The following is a 21,362-nucleotide window of genomic DNA, read 5'->3' as shown; positions in this document are numbered from 1 at the left end:
AAATTACTGCTGGCAGTCTTGGGTGCCCTATGGAATGCTCGGGTTGGACACGAGCAAGGCTAAGGCCCACCCTGTTGTGCTCTCGCTCTGGCTTATGAAATTCTGCTGTGAAATTCTCATTGCTGTGGATGACATGAGATTCCCCCGGGGTCCCGGGTGGGTTCCTAAGCTGCGTCCCTTCCTCCCTCTCTCCCTCCCTCCCCGTGCAGGCACTGCTGGGGAACCAGTATGGGCCCTGCCCGCTGCCTAGACTCATCGAAGAAAAGGAGTGGGAGGTGCTGAGGGCGCAGCTGGCAGCCCGGCCCCGAGACCTGGAGCTGCTGGCCCGGCACTTCCGCAAGGACGAGAACGCGGTGCCCCCCACCTTCCTGCTGCAGGCACCCGCCGGGGGTGAGCCCCGCAGCCCCGAGGAGCCGGGTCTGGGCTCTGTGCTGTGTGCTGCGGCCCAGGACGCGCTCCAGCAGGGCCTCATATCCTTGGAGCAGTGTGGACGCTTCCAGTGCTCAGGTGAGGCTGTGGGTTCAACCACCCCCTTGGGGGAAGCAGAGACATATGTCTGGTCTGGGGTGTCTGTCCCCAATGCCACATGCTTAGGCCTGCTGAGACCACCCAACGACCCACAGACCCTCCACCCTCTACAACCCCAGTGCCCAGAGACTCTAGTAGCCAGTGTCTGTGGTGTCATTGAGGTGTCTTTGGTTCTTCCTGTACCTGACCCCTTCGAAGCCCTCATTGCTGGGTTCTCATTGGTCATTCCAAGGACCCATTGAGGCCGGGCTCTCTGCAAGGCCTGGCCTTCGCCCCGTGTCCGGCGCTCAGGACACCCTGTGATGCCGGGGATGGAACCTGGGTTGGCCGCGTGCAAGTCAAATGCTCTCCCCACTGGCTCTTGCTCTCGCTCTGGTCCTCCCACTTTCTTCCCTTCGGTCCTAGTGTGCTTCCTGCCTTCTCCTCTTGCTCTGTGTCTGCTTGTCCATCTGTCCGTCTGCGACAAGTTCTTCACCCTGTGGCCCAGTGTGTGTGCGTAGTTCACACCCAAGCCTGTCTCCCGTGTAATGTAAATGGGCCCCCATTGCCTGGGACTCCACAAGAGCAGCACCGTAGCCCGGCCCCAGCCTTCAGGCCTACTCCCGGGACTCTTGTCTCTGGTTCAGAGACGGAGCCTGTCTGTCTCCAAGGCCCTGCCCAGCTCAGAGTTTCTGCCAAGCCCAGGAGGCTTCAAAAATAACTCCGGGTCTGGCTGCTCTTTCACAAACATGAGGTCTCCAAGGAGACGCCTGTGTGGGCTCTGGTTCTGGAAAATACGGGTCCTCGAGACTGCTCCTGCCGGTGCTGGGACTGAGTTGGCAAACCCTGGTCTAGGGCTCCATTCGGCCCTCCACTTGCGTTTTTAAATAAAGATTTATTGGGACACGCGCAAGCACAGTGTTGCCGTCACTTTTTTTTTGGGGGGGGGGAGTCACGCTTGATGGCAATCAGGGCTTCTAGCTTTATGATCAGAAATCACTACTGGCAGCGTTCAGGAGACCCTAAGGGATCCTGGGGATTAAACCCTGGTCCAGGGGCCAGAGAGATAGCACAGTGGTAGGACATTTGCCTTGCACATGGCTGACCCAGGATGGACCTGCGTTCAATTCCCGGCATCCCATTTGGTCCCCTGAGCCTGCCAGGAGCAAATTCTGAGTGCAGAGCCAGATGTAACCCAAGTGCCACTGGGTGTGCTTAAAAAGCCAAAATAAAATAAAATAAACCCTGGTCCACAGCATACAAGGCCAACGTCCTCCCCACTGTGCTCTTGCTCTGACTCTGCTGCCTTCTCCACACACCCCATGTCTATGTGTCCATCTGTATGTCTCTGCATGTCTTCACTAAGACTGTATGCCCAGCCTCAGGACACCCCAAATCCAATCCCCATGACCCCATAGGGTCCCCCAAGCCCCAGCAGACCACAGAGGCAGAAGTAAGCCATGGGAGTAATCACAAAACAAGAAAGAGGCACAGGAGCGAGAGCATCTTTTTTTTTTTTTTTTTTTGGTTTTTGGGTCACACCCGGCGCTCAGGGGTTCTGTGCTCAGAAATCACTCCTGGCAGGCTCAGGGGACCATATTGGATGCCGGGATTCGAACCGCTGTCCATCTTGGGTCTGCTGCTTGTAAGGCAAATACCCCACCTCTGTGCTATCTCTTTGGCCCCAGGGAGGGCAACTTTGCCTTGCATATGGCTGACCCAGGTTGGATCTCCGACATCCCATAGAGTCCCCTGAATCTGCCAGGAGAAAGCCCTGCATCGCTGGGTGCAACTAAAAACCAAAACAAAAAAGAACAACAACAAGAAAGAAAGAAAGAAAGAAAGAAAGAAAGAAAGAAAGAAAGAAAGAAAGAAAGAAAGAAAGAAAGAAAGAAAGAAAGAAAGAAAGAAAGAAAGAAAGAAAGAAAGAAAGGAAGAAAGAAAGGAAGAAAGAAATGAAGAGGAAAGGAAGAGGGAAGAAAAGAAAGAGAAAGAAAGAAAGCAAAAAGGAAGGAAGGAAAAGGAAAGAAGGAAGGTGTTATATATGAAAGGTGAAGAGGGACAACGAAAGGAAAGAAAAGGAAGGAAGGAAGGAAAGAAGGAAGGAAGGAAGGAAGGAAGGAAGGAAGGAAGGAAGGAAGGAAGGAAGGAAGGAAGGAAGAAAAAGGAAGGAGGGAGGTAAGAAGGAAAAGAAAGGAAGGAGAAAAGAGTTCCAAGCCGCTGGCAGGCCTCCAAGGAGCCCCCCAGTCTGCACCGGGCCCCCTCTGTCACTCAGTCCCTCACCCCGTCTTTCCCTCCCACAGCCATGGAGCAGGAGCTGGAGCTGGGCGCGCTGGGCGCGGAGGGCGAGCAGGGGGCCACCGTGTTCCTGCGGGAGATCCAGGACCTGCAGCGGCACCTCCTGGACGACTGTGCCCTGCGCCTGGTGGACCGGCTGCCCGACGGCTGCCTGGACGAGGAGGCGCAGGAGCGCCTGGGCCGCCTCAAGGAGCGCCTGGCCACCGCGTGCCCGGGCGCGCTCAAGGCGCACCAGCTGCCCTGGAGCCGAGACCTGGTCAACCCCAAGAACAAGGCCCACGGCCGCTACCTGCGGGAGCTGGGGGAGCAGTTCGTGGCCAGGACCAACCACCAGGTGCTGGAGCGGCTGCGGGAGGCCGAGCAGGCCGCGGCGGCCCAGCCCGAGTTTGCCTGGCTCTTCCAGGAGATCCGCCAGCACCTGGCACTGGGCGCCGAGGCCACCCGCGCCTTCTGCGGCCGCCAGGACCTGCTGGCACAGCTGGGCCAGTGGCTGCGGCTGCATCAGGAGGTCCCGCACCCCCCGCTTCTGCTCTGGGGACCCCCGGGCGTGGGCAAGACGACACTGATGAGCCGCTTGGCCGAGCAGGTCCCTGCCATGCTGGGCCCCAAGACGGTGACGGTGCTGCGGCTCCTGGGCACCACGGGGCTGAGCCGTGAGGCCGGTGCGCTCCTGCGAGGCCTCACCTGCCAGGTGTGCCTGGCCTTTGGGCTGCCCCCGCCTCCCGCCCAGGTGCTGGGCGCCCGGGCGCGCCTGGTGTCCTTCTTCCATGCGCTCCTGCACACTGTGTCTGGCCGCCGCTTCGAGTCCCTCGTCATCCTGCTGGACTCGCTGGACGATGTGGACGGAGGAGGCTGGGCGCACCGCGGGCTCTGGCTGCCGGCCCAGTGCCCCCCGCGTGTCCACCTCATCCTTTCGGCCTGCTCGGGCCCTCGGGGGGCCCTGGACGCCGCCCTCCGCAAGCTGCCCGGCGCCGACAGCTGGGAGGTGCCCCCGCTGCCCGCCCAGCAGGCCCAGGAGCTGGTGCACAGGCTGCTGACAGCCGCCAGGCGCACGCTGAGCCCCCGGCAGAGGGACGTGCTGTGGGCCAGCCTGCCCGAGTGCGGCCACCCTGGGCGGCTACGGCTGGCCTTCGAGGAGGCCCGGTCCTGGGCGTCCTTCACGGTGCCCGCACCCTTGGCAGCCACGCCCGAGGAGGCCACGCACCAACTGTGCGCGCGACTGGAGCAGACCCACGGGCGGTTGCTGGTGGCCGCTGTGCTGGGCTACCTGGCCGCTGCCAGGTAAGTCTGCATGAGCCCTTGGTGGTGGTGGTGGTGGGGTGCAGGTGGGCGGGTGGAGGGCTGCCGCTGGCTGATGGGACGAGAGGAACAGGAGAGGTGCATGTCATTTTCCAAGACGTTTTCCTGTCCCCGGGGTCTGGGCATGGGACTAGAGGCCAAGATAGACAGCACAGCAAGGAGGGTGCTTGCCTTGCAGGCAGCTGACCCAGGCTTGATTCCCAGCATCCCATAGGGTTCCCCAAATACCGCCAGGAGTGATTCCTGAGCTCAGAGCCAGGAGTAACCCCCCAGACCCCCTGAGTACATCTAGGTATGCCCCCCCCAAATCAAAAAGAAATAAAAAAGAACATGTTAGCATCTCTGCCACATTGCACCCACCTCCCAGGACCCCTGTCCCAGGTCCCATATTGCATTGGAGTTGTCGAAAGCCTTTTGGTCTGTTTTCTGGAACATTCTATTCTGTGCATCTGAGATGCTAGGAAGGTTTCTTGGAGTCCACTTGATGGCTGAGCCCCTCCTCCCAGAAGGCTGATCCCTAGGGGTCGCTGGAGGGGTGAATTTGTTCCTCCAGCTGAGGTGACCAATGTAACCGTTTTATTATTCATCGTGTTTTGTGGCCACTCCTGGTGATGCTCAGGGGACCCTGTCGTGATGGACATGGAACCTCAGTCTCCCACAGGCAAAGCGCTGACTCTGTTTCTCCGAGCTGCTTCTCAGGCCCCTGACACTTCTTTGGAGAACTGAGTGTCCTGCTTCCTCCCACGTTCTTGGGCTTGGGTGTCTTTGCTCTGGGAACAGACACTGTCTCCATGAGCAATCAGTCCACGTGGGATGGACAGGCAAATCCCAGGAAATTGGCTTGAAAAGGGTCTCGGGGGGGGGGGGGGGCGGCGAGGTGGCGCTAGAGATAAGGTGTCTGCCTTGCAAGTGCTAGCCAAGAAAAGATCGCGACCGCAGTTTGATCCCCCAGCGTCCCATATGGTCCCCCGAAGCCAGGGGCAATTTCTGAGTGCTTAGCCAGGAGTAACCCCTGTGAATCAAACGGGTGTGGCCTGAAAAACCAAAAAAAGAAAAAAAAAGAAAAGAAAAGGGTCTCGGGAGAAGCGGGGCACAAAAGGAAAACCAACTTTAGTCTTGGGGGTGGGCACAGGGGTTGAAGGCTTTGCCAAAGAAAGTCACTGCGTGTGCTGGAGTCCTGGGTAGGAGGCATGGGGAGGGGCGGAGGGTGCACAGGGACATGGGGTGGGCCTGCATCAGAGATAATGAGCCCGAGTGGATTGGCACAGATCCCCGGGGGGCCTGAAGAGGCTCATTAGCAGGAACTCCAATTAGCCACCAGGGTCTCCCTGAAGCCCAGGCTGGGGGAAAAGGCACAGGGCCCAGAAATGCAGGCAGCGCTTACCTGAGTCTCAATCATTTGGGGGCCAGCGGTGTTTATTTTTGGACGAGCCACTTGTCAGAGAGATCCAAACCCCAACAACACTCAGAGCGAAAACATGGCAGGAAGGGAGCTTGCCTGACCAGGGCTCAGTCTTTCACATCCCATATGGTCCCAATCAAGCACGCCAGGACCCCTGAGAACCACCTGCTGTGGCCCACACACATCTCCAAATCCCCAAAATATTAGATCAAGGACAATAAGAATGTTAAAATTGGGCCAGATAGCACAGTGGGGGGAGTTTGCCTTGCATGCAGCCAAAACAGGTTTGATTCCTGGCATCTCATGTGGTCCCCCGAGCCTGCCAGGAACAATTTCTGAGCGCAGAGCCAGGAGGAATCCCTAAAAACCGCTGGGTGTGACCCAGAAACAAAACAAAATGAAAAAATGTAAAGCCTACGTTCAAAAATTGGTTTTGGGGCCGGAGAGATAGCATGGAGGTAAGGCATTTGCCTTTCATGCAGAAGGACGGTGGTTCGAATCCCGGCATCCCATATGGTACCCCTGTGCCTGCCAGGGGCGATTTTCTGAGCACAGAGCCAGGAGTAACCCCTGAGCACTGCCGGGTGTGGCCCAAAAACAAAAACAAAAACAAAAGAAGGGCCCGGAGAGATAGCACAGTGGTGTTTGCCTTGCAAGCAGCCAATCCAGGACCAAAGGTGTTTGGTTCAAACCCCGGTGTCCCATATGGTCCCCCGTGCCTGCCAGGAGCTATTTCTGAGCAGACAGCCAGGAGTAACCCCTGAGCACTGCCCGGTGTGGCCCAAAAACAAAACAAAACAAAAAAATAAATAAAAGAAAAGGGGCCGGCGAGGTGGCGTTAGAGGTAAGGTGTTTGCCTTGCAAGCGCTAGCCAAGGAAAGGACAGTGGTTCATTGGATCCCCAAGCATCCCATATGGTCCCCCCAAGCCAGGGGAGATTTCTGAGCGCTTAGCCAGGAGTAACCCCTGAGCATCAAACGAGTGTGGCCCGAAAAACCAAAAAAAAAAAATTAGTTTTGTTTTGTTTTGGGGCCACACCTGGTGATGCTCAGGGGGTTCCTCCTGGCCATGCACTCAGAAATAACTCCTGGCTTGGGGGACTATATGGGTCTAGCCTAGGTTAGCACATGCAAGGCAAACGCCCTACAGCTTGCTCCACTGCTCCGGCCCCTGAATTTAAAAATTTTGTTTGGGCCTGGAGAGATAGCACAGGGGCGTTTGCCTTGCAAGCAGCTGATCCAGGACCAAAGGTGGTTGGTTTGAATCCCGGTGTCCCATATGGTCCCCCGTACCTGCCAGGAGCTATTTCTGAGCAGACAGCCAGGAGAAACCCCTGAGCACCACCAAGTGTGGCCCAAAAACCGAAAAAAAAAAATATTTTTTGTTTGTTTGTTTTGGGGCCACACCGTTTGACGGTCAGGGGTTACTCCTGGCTGTGCGCTCAGAAATTGCTCCTGGCTTGGGAGACCATATGGGATGTCAGGGGATCGAACCACGGTCTTACCTATGTTAGCATGTGCAAGGCAGACGCCTTACACCCTAAACCATCGCTCTGGCCTCTGAATTCAATTTTTTTTTTTTGGTTTTTGGGCCACACCCGGCGATGCTCAGGGGTTATTCTGCTCAGAAATAGCTCCTGGCAGGCACGGGGGGGGGGGGGGACCACATGGGACACCGAGGTTCGAACCAACCACCTTTGGTCCTGGATCGGCTGTTTGCAAGGCAAACGCCGCTGTGCTATCTCTCCGCTGTGCTATCTCTCCGGGCCCTGAATTCAAATTTTTTTAAAAGAAAAAAGAATATTAAAATTATAAAGTGACGGGGCTGAGAGATAGCATGGAGGTAAGGCCTTTCATGCAGAAGGTCATTGGTTCTAATCCCGTTGTCCCATATGGTCCCTCAGGGCCTGCCAGGAGTGATTTCTGAGCGTGGAGCCAGGAGTAACCCCTGAGCACTGCTGGGTGTGACCCAAAAACCAAAAAAAAAAAAAAACAAAAACACCAAAATCATAAAGTGTCTAAGCCCAGTCAGGGGCAGGGCCAAGCATATGGTCATGGCCATTTCTTAAGGGCCAGACCAGACGTGGGCAGACCCAAGCGTGGGGCGTGGCAATACCACGGGGGCGGAACCAACAGGAGATGTTGAAACACTGGAGGTGTGGGCAGAGGCTTTGGGCGGAGCGAAAGGGGCGTGGTCGTATAGGGGCGGGGCAAGATCATGGGCGTGGTCAGGCCATGGCAGGGCCAAACAGGGCAAAGTTAGAGTGTAGGGGCGGGACCAGGTCAGGGGCGGGGCCTGGTCATGGATGGGGTTAAATTCTAGCTGTGGGAAGACCATAGGATGGGGCCAGGCCCGTGGGCGGGGTTAACCTAGGGGCGTGGTGATATCCCAGGGGCGGAGCCAGACCACGAGCAGGGCCAATCACAGGGTATGGTAGGATCACAGGGGCGGGGCCAGACTGTCCGAGTCAGGTCCACAGGGCTGAGCTCAGAGAAGCCCCCAAGCCCAAAGGCTCAATTCGTCCAGGACCCAGTTCCTGTTAGTCTCGGTACTTGGGCACTTGAGGAAACTGAAGCAGCAGTCTTACCCGCGCCCTTTCCCGTGGTTCTTGAATTTCCTAAACTGCAAAGAATGGGTTTGGGGTCAGGGCAGGTCCTGAGTATGTGTTTGGGTTTCAGAGCAGGTTTCCTGGGTTTGTGTTGGCGTTAGGGTGGGGTCTTGGGTGTTTGTGGGCAGGTCAGGGGGGCTCAGGATGGGTCCTGGGTGTGTGTCCTGGGTGTGTGTGGGACCAGGGCAGGGTCCTGGGTGTTACTAGGGAGGTCAGGGGGGTCCTGAATGTGGGGGGTCAGGATGGGTCCTGGGTGTGTGTAGGGGTCAGGGCAGGGTCCTGGGTGTGGGGTGAGGGCCCTCCTGGGTGTGCCAGGCCTGCTGCCGTTTCCCCCTGGCAGGCACGGGCTGTCAGAGCCAGAGCTGAAGGATGTCCTGTCCCTGGACGATGAGGTCCTGCAGGCTGTGTACCGGGACTGGACGCCGCCCAGCCGGGAGCTGCTGCGCTTCCCGCCGCTGCTGTGGGTGCGTCTGCGCCGGGACCTGGGCCACTGCCTGGCGAGGCGGCCTGTGGACGGTTTCATGCTGCTGGGCATCGCCCAGAGGTAAGACCCACTTGGCCACAGGGTAGGGGGTTGGAATGGTCACAGCCAATCTGTTTAAGGAGGAGGGTTCATGGGGCTGGAGAGATAGCACAGCGGAGAGGGCATTTACCTTGCACAGCGGAGAGGGCATTTACCTTGCACGCGGCCAACACAGGACAGACCCTAGTTTGATTCCTGGCATCCCATGTGCTCCCCCAAGCCTGCCAGGGGGGATTTCTGAGTGCAGAGCCAGGTGTAATCCCTGATCACTGCTGGGTGTGACCCAAAAAAAAAAAAAAAAAAAGGAAAAGAAGAGAAAGAAAATAAAAGAGAAGAGTGGAGAGGCCTGAGCACAGGTTAGTGTGGCCCCAAATCCGAAAAATCCAAGAGGAAACTATCCAGGCAGGAGTGAGAGCCGGTGGGTGCAGCTCAGTTGACCCCAGGCCAGCAGGGCAGACCCTCTGGATGGCGGGTTCCAGCACATCCCATCTGCAGGCAGCTGGCTGAGGTGGTCCAAGCACGCTACCTGTCGGGGCCTGAGCGGGCCAAGAGGCACGGGGTGCTGGCGGACTTCTTCTCGGGGACCTGGAGCCAGGGCACCAAGAAGCTCATCACGCTGCCACTGCTGGGGAAGCCGCTTAACCTGGACCGCAAGGTGAGCGGGGCTGCTGCCTCTGGGAAGATCAGAGCAGCCGCTGATCTGAGATCGGCTGCAGAGAGTTGGGCACCAACCCCCGGGGAAAGGGCCCCTTCACCCTGTGCTGCTTGGAGCTCTAGGCTGCTTCAGGCCCTCTCTGTGTCTGCGCACTGCCCCATTGTGCCTCCACCTGCCCCTGGGAACTCGCTTCCTGACCTCACTTCCCCTACACCAGCGCCTTTCCCTGCTCTGCTGGTGCCTAAGGACTGGACGCTGCTCGATCTTCCCAGAAGGATGGTACCTCAGCAACCACCTTCTCTGGAGTCTGTGCTCCAGGCATGAGTGTGGGGACAGTGTGTCCTGTGTACACGTATGTGCTCATGTGGGTAGACTGCTCGCACACGCGTGCATGGAAGCCGGAGGAGGCACGAGTCCATGTCCTCTTCCGCATGCCTGTTCCCGCAGGTGGCCGAGCAGCCACTGTGGTTCTCAGACTCGGTGCCCAACATGCGTAAGCTACAGGAACTGCCGCTGCATCTGCTCGGCGCTGGCCGTGTCCAGGAACTGAAGCAGGAGGTTCTGGGTGAGGCAACGCCCAGCCGGGCCACTCGCCCACATGCAGGGACAGGCGATGTCTGTCTGTCCATCTGTCCATCATCTGCTCTCCCACCCATCTCCCTCGCATGCTTCCCCTATTGTTGTCATTTCATTCGCTACACCCCACCATCACGGGTAAGGGGCACAGAAACACCTTCCCCCTGCATGCTAAGTTGCAGCTTGTCTGATTCTCAGAGGTGACTTCCCCAGCCCCAGGCCCCAGTGCTGCTTTCCAGCCTGAATCTGTGGTGCAGGACCCCAGCCTGAGTCATCCACTGCCTGTCCCCTGCCTCTCCTGCAGGCAGCATGAGCTGGATCTGCTGCCGTGGCATATCGGGGGGTCTGGAGGCGTTGCTGGATGACTTTGCCCTGTGCGCATCCAGCCTGGACTGCCCGGAGGTAGACCTGATCCACGGTGCCCTCCAGATGTGCCGCCCAGCTGCCGAGCTCCGGGGCCTAGGTGAGCCTGACTGGTGGGGGGGCGCCCTGGGAGTGTCTTCCCTGGACGGAGCCGTACCCCAAAGTTAGGGAGGAGCGTTTAAGGTCAAACCAGAGGGCCCGAAGTCCCCGTGAGGCCAGTGGTGGCCAGTGTGTCCATGGCTTGGTGCAGGGCTGAAAATGAACAGCAGATGGCGCCATGTGGCTGTGCCAGAATTGGTGGGAGGGGGGACTCCAGGCTGGGGACTTCAGGGGCCACCCCAGGACCCTCTCACGGCCTCCTGTGTTACAGACAAAACTCTCCTGTACACGGAGCTCCTGGCCCGGCTGCTGTACTTTGCGCCCAGTCACCCGGCCCTCGTGGGGCCACTGTGCCAGGAAGCACAGAGCTGGTTCCGCCACTGCACAGACCCCACCCTGGTGCCTCTCGCTGGCTTCCTCCAGCCCCCCGGGGATCCCCTCCAGGCCACCCTCACGGGCTGTCACAAAGGTGAGTCCCAGCGGCTGCTGGAGCGATAGCACAGCAGGAAGGGTGTGGCCAACCCTGATTCAGCCCGCAGCATCACATTGGGTCCCCAGAGCACTGCCAGGAGTGATCCCTGATTGCCACCAGGTGTGGCTCAAAAAACAAGACAAAAGGGGATGGAGAGATGGTACAGCAGTAGGGTCTTAGACTCTGAAGGACAGTGGTTCGAATCCCGACATCCTATATGGTCCCCCGAGCCTGCCAGGAGCGATTTCTGAGCGTAGAGCCAGGAGGAACCTCTGAGTGCTGCTGGGTGTGACCCCAAAAACCAGAAACAAAACAAAATGAAACATAACAAAAAAGAGAACAAACCCAAAGGCAGCTGAGCTGGGACGAGGGGGAGCAGAAGGGACCCTGTGCCTCGGTTTCCCCAGTGGGGCCCACAGTCAACACTTGGTGTGTGTTCACAGGCATCATTGCTGCGGCGTGGAGCCTGGAGCAGCGGCGGCTGGTGCTGGGCACCCAGGATGGCACTATAGCCGTGTGGGACACCGAGGACTGGCAGACGGTCCACATCCTGACTGGACACACAGGTGAGAGAGCCAGGACCGGGTCTGCAGGCTCAGGATGGCAGGGGGGAAGGCGCTGGCCTTGCACCCAGCCAACCTGGTTGGAACCCCAACATCCCAGAGGGTCCCCCGAGCCTGCCAGAGTGAGCCCAAGCACAGATTCAGGAGTAACCTCTGAGCATGTATGTGCTCCTCCCAAACACGGAGGCTGCCCTGTCCCTTAGTGCTTAAACCAAGGGTCTCAAACTCGCAGCCCTCCGTACAACATTTTGTGGCCCACCGCAGGCCTTCAAATATCGCAGTATTTGGGATTATTCACTTACCGAATAATCGCAATAAAAATTGCATAGGTAAGAAAAAAATCACATTAAACATTCACATACCCTGAGCAGTTCCGTTCAGGGTATGCAAATGTTTAATGCAATTTTTTGCGATTTTTTCTTACTAATGCGATTTGTTATTGCGAATATTCGGTAAGCGAAATATCTTATGCAGCCCTGCCTCACCCCGACTTTGCCTCCTGCGGCCCCCCCAGGTAAATTGAGTTTGAGAGCCCTGGCTTAAACACACCCAGAAGGTTTATCTTCCTCCTCCACAAAGCTCATTCCTGTCCACAGGAAATGGGCCACGTGAAGCTTTCAGTGTCCAGAGCTGGGCCAGGTCTTCTGGGCTGGGTTCTGGGCCAGATTCTAGGCAGGGTTCTGTGCCAAGTTCTGGACTGGGTTCTGGGCTGGGTTGTAGGCAGAGTTCTGGTTCTGGGATGAGTTCTGTTCCGTGTTCTGTGCCGGGATTTGAGATGGTTTCTGGGATGGGTTCCTGCTCCGGGTTCTCAGCTGGGTTCTGCGCAGGATTCTGTGTAGGGTTCTGGGATGGGATCTAGTCTAGGTTCTGTGCCGGGTTTTGGAATGGATTCTGGGGTGAGTTCTAGAATGGGTTCTGGGATGGGTTCTGTGCCGGGTTTTGAGATGAGTTCTGTTCTGGGTCCTGGGCCAGGTTCTAGGCTGGTTTCTGGTCAATATTCTGGGATGGATTCCTAGCCAGGTACTGGGATGGGTCTAGGCTGGGTTCTGTGTCAGATTCTAGGCTAAATTTCTGGCTGGGTTCTGGGCCAGATTCTGTACAGGGTTCTGGGCTGGGTACTGGGCAGGGTTCCGGGCCAGCAGGTAGAGCCGTAAAGGATGCAGAGCTACCTCTTGCCCCTCGCCCCAGGTCAGGTGAAGGCATTGAGAGTGTTGGCCGGGGGCAGCCTCGCCATCTCCGCATCCCGAGACCACACACTGCGCCTCTGGGATCTGCTGTCGGGGCAGGAGAGATTCACTCTGCAGGATGGTGGCTCCCAGGATGCGGCCGAGCCTCAGGCTTGCAGCCTGCATGTGGACGAACCCCGGCGAGTGCTGTACTCTGTGTCTGGCTGCACGGTAGGGCCGGGTCGTTGGCAGGGGAAAGAGGGTCCTGGGCACGGGAGGGACTGGCCTTCTGAGAGGCACATGGGGATTTAAAAGCTAAAATATCAGGGGGCAGACAAGAGCACAGCAGGGCAGGCATTTGCCTTGCATGCGGCCAATCCATGTTTGATCCCCTTCATCCCAGAGGGTTCCCCGAGCACCTGAGCACAGAGCCAGGAGTAACCCCTGAGCATCAATGGAAGTGGCCCAAAAATTATAACAAACAAAAGAAAACAAATTTTAAAAATCGCTCAGGGATGGGGGCCAGAGAGATAGCATGGAGGTAAGGCATTTGTCTTTCATGCAGAAGGTAGGTGATTCGAATACTGGCATCCTATATGGTCCCCTGAGCCTGCCAGGGGTGATTTCTGAGTGTAGAGCCAGGAGTAACCCCTGAGTGTTGCCGGGTGTGACCCAAAAACCAAAAAAAAAAAAACAAAAAAAAAAAACATAAAAACAAAAAACCCTCAGGGGCTGGAGCAGTGGCATAAGTGGTAAGGCATCTGCATTGCCCGCACTACCCTAGCACTAGCCTATATGGTCCCCCAAGCCAGGGGCAATTTCTTTTTCTTTTTCTTTTTTTTTTTTTTTTTTGGTTTTTGGGCCACACCCGGCGGTGCTCAGGGGTTACTCCTGGCTGTCTGCTCAGAAATAGCTCCTGGCAGGCACGGGGGACCCTATGGGACACCGGGATTCGAACCAACCACCTTTGGTCCTGGATCGGCTGCTTGCAAGGCAAACGCCGCTGTGCTATCTCTCCGGGCCTAGGGGGGGGGGCAATTTCTAAGAGCATAGCCAGGAGTAACCCCTGAGCGTCACCAGGTGTGGCCCCAAAACAAAAAAAACAACAACAAAAAGAAACTCTCAAAATCAGGGGAGGGATGGGGCCGGGCGGTGGCGCTAAAGGTAAGGTGCCTGCCTTGCCTGCGCTAGCTTTGGACGGACCGCGGTTCGATCCCCCGGTGTCCCATATGGCCCCCCAAGCCAGGAGCAACTTCTGAGCGCATAGCCAGGAGTAACCCCTGAGCGTTACTGGGTGTGGCCCAAAAGCCAAAAAAAAAAAAAAAAAATCAGGGGAGGGAAGCAACTCATATGCTTTGCACAACCTGGCACATGTGAGTCCCAAGTTTGGCCCCTGCCACCACATGGTGCCAGCGCTGCTACTGGGTCCCCAGATCCCCACACCCCCATGGCCTAAGCATCAAGATCCCTGCCTGACAGACAAATACTTTCACTTGGGCTGGAGGGATAATACAGCAGTAGGGCATTGGTCTTGCATGTGGCCAACCCAGGACCTCTGAGTCGCCCCTGAGTGCCGCCGGGTGTGACCCAAAAACCAAAATAAACCCAAAAACCCAAATACTTTTACTTGTTTATTTTTTGCACCACACCACCAGCGTTCAGGGGCTACTCCTGTCTCTGTGCTCAGGAATCACTCCTGCTAGGCCTGGGGACCCTATGGGATTCAGGGATTGAAGTCGCATGCAAGGCAAAGGCCCTTCCCACTGTGCTATCACTCCAGCCCCATGCAGGTCCAGAATTGTGGGGAGTGGCCTGCCACCCTGATTGTTGCTTGAGAGACCCTCGATAACCCTGTCAAAGGTGGGGTTCAGGGAGGGATTGCCGGGCCTCACACAGGGGCACCCCTTCTCTGAGTCAAGCCCCCACCTGAGTCTGCACTTCCACTGGCCTTGGTTTCTGGGGTAGTATCTGGGGCAGTTGTAGGCAGTGGCACAGGGACAGTGCCCTCGGCATCTGCGCCCCAGAAGCTCAGCCAGCGACAGTGTCCACACTCGTTCCTTAGCCCCCTTCTTGACCCTCTTGTCAAAAGTGGGGTCCAGCCCAGGGCTCCCCCACCCAGCCACCTCTTCCTCCCTCAGGTCAGTGCCTGGAACCTGGCATCGGCTGAGCTGCTGTTCCGGATCACAGGGGATGCCAGGGACCCCTGGGTGTGCGCAGCCCTCCTGCCTGCCAGGTCCACACTGCTGGCTGTGTCTGCGGGCCGCCTAGTCAGTTTGTGGGACTCGGCCTCGGGAGGGCGGCAGGGCTCACGGCCACTGTCCAGTGTCACAGACGAAGAGCCCACATGCGCGGTGGCACTGCCCGGAAGGGGCGTATTGGCTGTGGGGCTCAGCCAGGGCACCCTCAGCCTGGTGAGTTTTGGGCTTGGCATGCAGTTGCGATGGGCGAGGGGTGACATCTTTTTATGGGTGCCAACTCGAGGCACCAAGTGGGCTTTTCTCCAGGACCTGGCTCCAAACTTTCCCCTTGGGTGAAACAGGCCCTGCACCTTGGGGTAGGGCAGAGGGGCCCCTGGGTGGCCCTATCTTTCCCACGGTAGTGGGGGCAGGAGTTAGAAGGTCCCTGTTGGGGGCGGCAAAAGTGGGGAAAGTCTTGCACCCTAGGGAGCCATGATGGGGGGTGTTTGGGCAGAGCCAAGCCGGCCCCTCCTTTCTTCCAGGTCTCCCCTGACCAGGACAAGCTGCTGGAGAAGCTTCCGGAAGCGGCGACATTCCTGGTGGTCTCTGAAGACAACTCCCTCCTCGGGGCAGGTGCCCAGCAGCACCCCTGGGTGGGGCATTCTGGGGTGGGCTGTGAGCGGGGAGCCACTGAATAAAAGAGGAATGTGGGGGTCCCCCGTGGTCCTGACACACACTCAGTGGGGTTAGGGTCATGGGGAAGCATCTGATCCTGAAGCAATTCATGAACAATCCCTGAGCACTAATTCAGGAGTAGTCCCCCAGTGCTGAATACTAAGCCAAGAGCAGTCTTTGAGCACTGAGCCAAGAGTAGTCCCTGAGCTCTGATGCAGGCGCAGCCCCTGAGGTTGAGCCATGAGCAGTTCTTGGGCACTCAGCACTGAGCTGGGAGCTGTCCCCAAGCACTGAGTCCTGAGCACTGCTCCGAGAGCAGTCCCGGCACCCCTGACAATGCAGACCATCTCCCTCCGCCCGATTGCAGCCTTTGGCAGGTCCGTGCGCGTCTTCTTGGCTGACTCCCAGGGCTTCCGCCACTTCATGGCCACGGACCTGAGCCACGAAGACACAGTGGGGGCTGCCGCCTTCGGGCCCCAGAACAACCTGCTGGTCACGGGGTCCCAAGATGGGCTCATTCAGGTGAGGGGCACCCCAGGGCCTCCACTGCCCACAAAGGCCATATCCCAAGGTGCCTGAGAGCTGAAGGGGGATTCCCAGGAAAGTTCTAGATGGAGGATGGGGCACGACCATGGGGTTAGTGGGGGAGCAGCCTGGATGTTTGGCTCAGAGTCACCCCCCAAGTCTGGTCTCTTGCTCACATGATGGTCTGGGGAGCCTGGCCTCATCCTGCCCTTTTTTGGGGGGCTCCTTTGCAGATGAAGCACAGATACCCAAGTCCGTTTGCTTCTGACATTTTTTGGGTGGGCCACACTCGGTGATGCTCAGGGGTTACTCCTAGCTATGCGCTCAGAAATCACTCCTGGCTTGGGATGCTGGGATCAAACTGGGGACTGTCCTGGGTTGGCCGCAGGCAAGGCAAACGCCCTACTGTTGTGCTCTCACTCCGGACCCTGCTTCTGACTTTTTTGGGGGGGATTGGGTCACACCTGGCAGTGCTCAGCGGTTACTCATGGCTCTGTGTTCAGAAATCACTCTTGGCATCCAGGGGACTAGATGGGAATCGAACCCAGGTCCATCCCGGGTGGGCTGCGTGCGAAGCATATGCCCTACCACTGTGCTATAGCTCCAGCCCCAGTTGCTTCTGACTTTTGTCCACCCCAACTGGGGCCATCCTGTGAGGCTCTTGGGAACTCTTGGAGTTGAAGACACCCCCCCTTCCTTCTCACCCCATCTCCCCACTCAGGTGTGGAGCCTGTCGGAGCAGGGGGCGCTGCTGGCCGTGCTGGAGGGTGTCGGGGCGGCCGTGAGCCTGCTGGCCATAGGCGGGACTCTGGTGGCTGCGGCCTCGCATCAGTCATCCACCGTGAAGGTCTGGGACCTCAGCTGCACACCACTGCCCGGGCCTTGTGCACCCTTCCCGGACAGGACGGGGCTCACGGCTGTGTCCCACAACGGAGCCTTTGTCTATTTCCCCAAAGTCGGGGACAGGAACAAAGTCACCATCTGGGACGTGGCTGAAGGTCTGTGAGCCTTGGGGGCTGGTGGTAAACTGCTCCCCTGAGACCCCCTGTGGCCCCTGAAAAAAATTCCTTTGTGGCCATCGCACAGCAGGGTGGGTGTTTGTCTTACATGCAGAACGCCGGGGTTTGGTACCCAGTGTCCTATAGGGTCCTCCAAGCCTGCCAGGAGTGAGCCCAGAGCCAGGAGTAATCTCTGAGTAGAGACCCAGGAGTGTCCCAGGAGTAACACCTGAGCATAGAGCCAGGAGTGAGCCCAGAGCACAGAGCCAGGGGTAACACCTGAGCATAGAGCGAGGAATAATCTCTGAGCACAGAGCCAGGAGTGATTCTTGAGCACAGAACTAGGAGTCAGCCCTGAGCATAGCCACCAAGTGTGGTCCAATAAGAAAGAAAGAAAGAAAGAAAGAAAGAAAGAAAGAAAGAAAGAAAGAAAGAAAGAAAGAAAGAAGGAAGGAAGGAAGGAAGGAAGGAAGGAAGGAAGGAAGGAAGGAAGGAAGGAAGGAAGGAAGGAAGGAAGGAAGAAAGAGGGCCCAGAGAGATAGCACAGCAGCGTTTGCCTTGCAAGCAGCCGATCCAGGACCAAAGGTGGTTGGTTCAAGTCCCGGTGTCCCATATGGCCCCCTGTGCCTACCAGGAGCTATTTCTGAGCAGACAGCCAGGAGTAACCCCTGAGCACCGCTGGTGTGGCCCAAAAAACAAAACAAAACAAAAAAACCCAAAAAAGAAAGAAAGAGAGAGAGAGAGAAAGAAAGGAAGGAAGGAAGGAAAGAAAGAAAGAAAGAAAGAAAGAAAGAAAGAAAGAAAGAAAGAAAGAAAGAAAGAAAGAAAGAAAGAAAGAAGGAAGGAAGGAAGGAAGGAAGGAAGGAAGGAAGGAAGGAAGGAAGGAAGGAAGGAAGGAAGGAAGGAAGGAAGGAAGGAAGGAAGGAAGGAAGGAAGGAAGGAAGGAAGGAAGGAAGAGGGCCCAGAGAGATAGCACAGCAGCGTTTGCCTTGCAAGCAGCCGATCCAGGACCAAAGGTGGTTGGTTCAAGTCCCGGTGTCCCATATGGCCCCCTGTGCCTACCAGGAGCTATTTCTGAGCAGACAGCCAGGAGTAACCCCTGAGCACCGCTGGTGTGGCCCAAAAAACAAAACAAAACAAAAAAACCCAAAAAAGAAAGAAAGAGAGAGAGAGAGAAAGGAAGGAAGGAAGGAAAGAAAGAAAGAAAGAAAGAAAGAAAGAAAGAAAGAAAGAAAGAAAGAAAGAAAGAAAGAAAGAAAGAAAGAAAGAAAGAAAGAAAGAAAGAAAGAAAGAAAGAAAGAAAGAAAGAAAGAAAGAAAGAAAGAAAAGAAAAGAAGGGAGGGAAGGAGGGGGGAGGAACGAAAATGAAAACCCTTCCTGGGGTCTGAGACAAGACAAGGCCCTTCACCGCCCTTCATCCCGTGTGGCCCCAACTTCCACCCAACCCTGCCCCGTGCTCGCCCGTCCGTCTGTCCATCCAGGCGCAGAGCAAGACGCTGTGGACACGTCCAGCGAGGTGTCCTGCCTGGAGGTGGCGGAGCGGACGAAGCTGCTGCTGGCGGGGCTGGTGTCGGGCGTGGTGCTGGTCTTCCCGCTGCTGTCCCGCCACGACGTGCTGTGCATCCCGCCGCCCGAGGCCCGGCGTGCGGTGCGCTGCGTGGCCCTGAGCAGGGACGAGAGGCGCCTGGCCATCGCCTACGACCACACGGTGCTGGTGCTGGACGTGAGCCCGGGCGAGCCGTTCGCCGTCATCGACGGCCCCGTCTACACCTTCTACACGCAGCTGCCCGAGCCGCTGGTGCGAGCCGCGGTGCTGGCCGACAGCCGCGTGCTCTACGGCCTGGGCGACGGCGGCCTCTACCTCTACGAGTGTGCCAGCGCCCGGGTGGCCGCGCTGGACACGCTCGGGGGCGGCCGGGCCACCTGCCTGGAGCTCAGCCACGGCGAGCAGCTGGCGGTCAGCGGGTCCGAGGAGTCGCGGCTGTTCCTGTGGGACCTGCAGGCCTGCGTGTGTGCCCTGGAGCTCGGCTACTCGGTGCGTGGCCCCGGGACACCCTGGATCGCAGCTTTGTGGGAAGGCGCCCTTTGGCTTTGGCTTTGGTCGGGTTTATACTTTTTGGTGGGGGATGGCTATGCTCTGTGGTGCTCTTGGGGTGGGCCTAGACCCTTTGGGATGCTGGGGTTCGCTGCATGCAAGGCAAATGCCCTCCCTACTGTACTATCGCTCCAGCTTTTGGTTTATTTGTTTATTTATTTATTTATTTATTGGTTTTTGGACCACACCCGGCGGTGTTCAGGGATTCCTCCTAGCTCTGCATTCAGAAAATGCTCCTGGAGGCTTGGGGAACCATAAAGGACGCCAGGGATCAAACCTGGATTCATTCCGGGTTGGTTGCGTACAAGGCAAATGCCCTACTGCTGAGCTATCACTCTGGCCCTATTTGGGGAGGCACACTTGGCAGTGCCCAGGGGTTGCTCCCGGCTCTACGGTCAGAAATCACCCCTAGCAGCTTTGGAGGACCTTATGGGATACCGGGATTCGAACCACCATCCTTCTGCATGCAAGACAAACGCCCCACATCCATGCTATCTCTCCGGTCCCTGCTCATCCTCTTGATGGGGGCCGGCGCTGTGGCAGGACCAGGGTCAGAATGCCACGATGCCAACATGCCATGGCGCGTGTGTCCCACAGAGCCCCTACTGCAGGGGCGTGCAATGTGCCTGCTTCTCCCAGGACGACAAGTACGTCTTTGCCGGCCTCAAGGACCGCTCTGTCATCGTGTGGAGCGTGCGGGATGGTGAGAGTCACAGTCACGGGGCACGGGGGTGGAGTGGGGACAGGATGGGCTGTTGAGGGGAGCTGAGCTGCTCCTGTTCTGGGCTCCCACCCCAGAAGTGAGTTGTTTGGGGGCCGGAGAGATAGCACAGTGGTAGGTATTTGCCTTGCACGTGGCAGACCTGGGACAGACCCGGGTTCGATCCCCAGCATCCAATATGGTCCCCTGAGCCTGCCAGAGCAATTTCTGAGCACAGAGCCAGTTGTAATCTCTGAGTGCAGCCAGGTGTGGCCCCAAAATAAACAAACAGAAAAAAATGATCTGTTTCTGCAGCCCAAGCGGGTGGGTCAATTTTCCTGCACTGTCCCTTGGGGGAGGGAATGTCAAGGGGGCGTCAAGTTCCCAGCAAATGGAAGAAGCTGCTTCTTTGGGTGAGAGCCGAGGATTCCAAGGTCTCTGGCACGGATGGGCCGAGGGAGACTGGGCAGTGGCGGCCTTGCAGAGTGAGTGAATCCAGTTTTCTGCTGACTAACCGGACACACTCCATCCTCCAGGCTCTGGGATCCCACAGCTGGCCTCTGCAGGATTCAATGTTGCAACTTGACAACACAGTAATGGTGCCGGCTTTAACTGAGCACATAGTGACCCTTTGTGCTGGGTTCGATTAGGGATCGCTACATTGCGATCTAAGCCCAAGGGCAGGACAGGACAAAGCCCTGCAAACTTTCTCCACCGGTGGTTCTTTTTTTGCCTGAACACACATACGTGTACAATATATAATATAATACATACAACATAAATATATGTAAATAAATAATAAATATAAATAATAAAAATAAATACACATATATTTATAGAAATAAAATATATAAATTAAATTTACATAAATATATTTATATATAAATCAATATATTTTGGGGTCATACCCAGCGGCACTAAGGAGTTACTCCTCCTAGCTCTGTGCTCAGGTATCTATCACTCCTGGTGCTGGGAGGACCCTATGGGATGTAAGGGATTGATCCCAGGTTGGCCGCTTGCAAGGCAAATGTCCTCCCTGCTGTGCTACCGCTCTGGCTCCTTTGCCTGAGAAATTTTGACACAATATTGGGAATAGAACATCTGAGAACAGGCGTGAAAATAAAACATTTATCCACAGCAAGTCATAGAGATTTATTTGAAAATAAATCTCGACTGCATTTAGTATTACTATTTTTGTTTATTTGTTTTTGGGTCACACCCAGAGGTGCTCAGGGATTACTCCTGGCTCTGCACTCAGAAATCGTCCTTGGCAGGATCGGGGGACCATGTGGGATGTCAGGATTCAAACTGGGGTCCATCCTGTGTTGCCTCTGTGCTATCGCTCCGGCCCCTATTATTACTATTTTTCTTTTTTGGTTTTTCGGCCACACCCGTTTGATGCTCAGGGGTTACTCCTGGCTAAGCGCTCAGAAATTGCCCCTGGCTTGGGGGGACCATATGGGACGCCGGGGAATCGAACCGCGGTCCTTCCTTGGCTAGCGCTTGCAAGGCAGACACCTTACCTCTAACGCCACCGCGCCGGCCCCTATTACTTTTTTTTTTTTTAATTTAATTTTGGGTCATGTCTGGTGGTACCAAGAAGGGCTTACACATGATTCTGCATCCAGGCAGGAATTACTCCAGGCAGACTAGGGGGACCC

The 21,362-nt window shown here is 56.7% G+C and overlaps 1 protein-coding gene across 1 annotated transcript in view; it reads left to right on the top strand.

Moving 5' to 3' along the window:
* Positions 1 to 21,362, top strand: part of NWD1 (NACHT and WD repeat domain containing 1) — a 31,504-nt gene that overhangs the window by 9,124 nt on the left and 1,018 nt on the right. Inside the window, exons 4-18 of the mRNA XM_049787679.1 lie at positions 210 to 507; positions 2,811 to 4,086; positions 8,455 to 8,658; positions 9,133 to 9,292; positions 9,740 to 9,857; positions 10,173 to 10,331; positions 10,602 to 10,799; positions 11,246 to 11,368; positions 12,554 to 12,762; positions 14,670 to 14,942; positions 15,251 to 15,341; positions 15,751 to 15,905; positions 16,630 to 16,906; positions 18,388 to 18,941; positions 19,599 to 19,704. Of these exons, the coding sequence (XP_049643636.1) occupies positions 210 to 507; positions 2,811 to 4,086; positions 8,455 to 8,658; positions 9,133 to 9,292; positions 9,740 to 9,857; positions 10,173 to 10,331; positions 10,602 to 10,799; positions 11,246 to 11,368; positions 12,554 to 12,762; positions 14,670 to 14,942; positions 15,251 to 15,341; positions 15,751 to 15,905; positions 16,630 to 16,906; positions 18,388 to 18,941; positions 19,599 to 19,704 (4,201 nt within the window). The remainder of the gene's footprint in view (positions 1 to 209; positions 508 to 2,810; positions 4,087 to 8,454; positions 8,659 to 9,132; positions 9,293 to 9,739; positions 9,858 to 10,172; positions 10,332 to 10,601; positions 10,800 to 11,245; positions 11,369 to 12,553; positions 12,763 to 14,669; positions 14,943 to 15,250; positions 15,342 to 15,750; positions 15,906 to 16,629; positions 16,907 to 18,387; positions 18,942 to 19,598; positions 19,705 to 21,362) is intronic.

This window comes from Suncus etruscus, chromosome 15 (assembly GCF_024139225.1).
Source record: "Suncus etruscus isolate mSunEtr1 chromosome 15, mSunEtr1.pri.cur, whole genome shotgun sequence".
NCBI lineage: Eukaryota > Metazoa > Chordata > Mammalia > Eulipotyphla > Soricidae > Suncus > Suncus etruscus.
The sequence above is the reverse complement of the archived record's forward strand: the minus strand, read 5'-3'. Positions and strand labels throughout refer to the sequence as shown.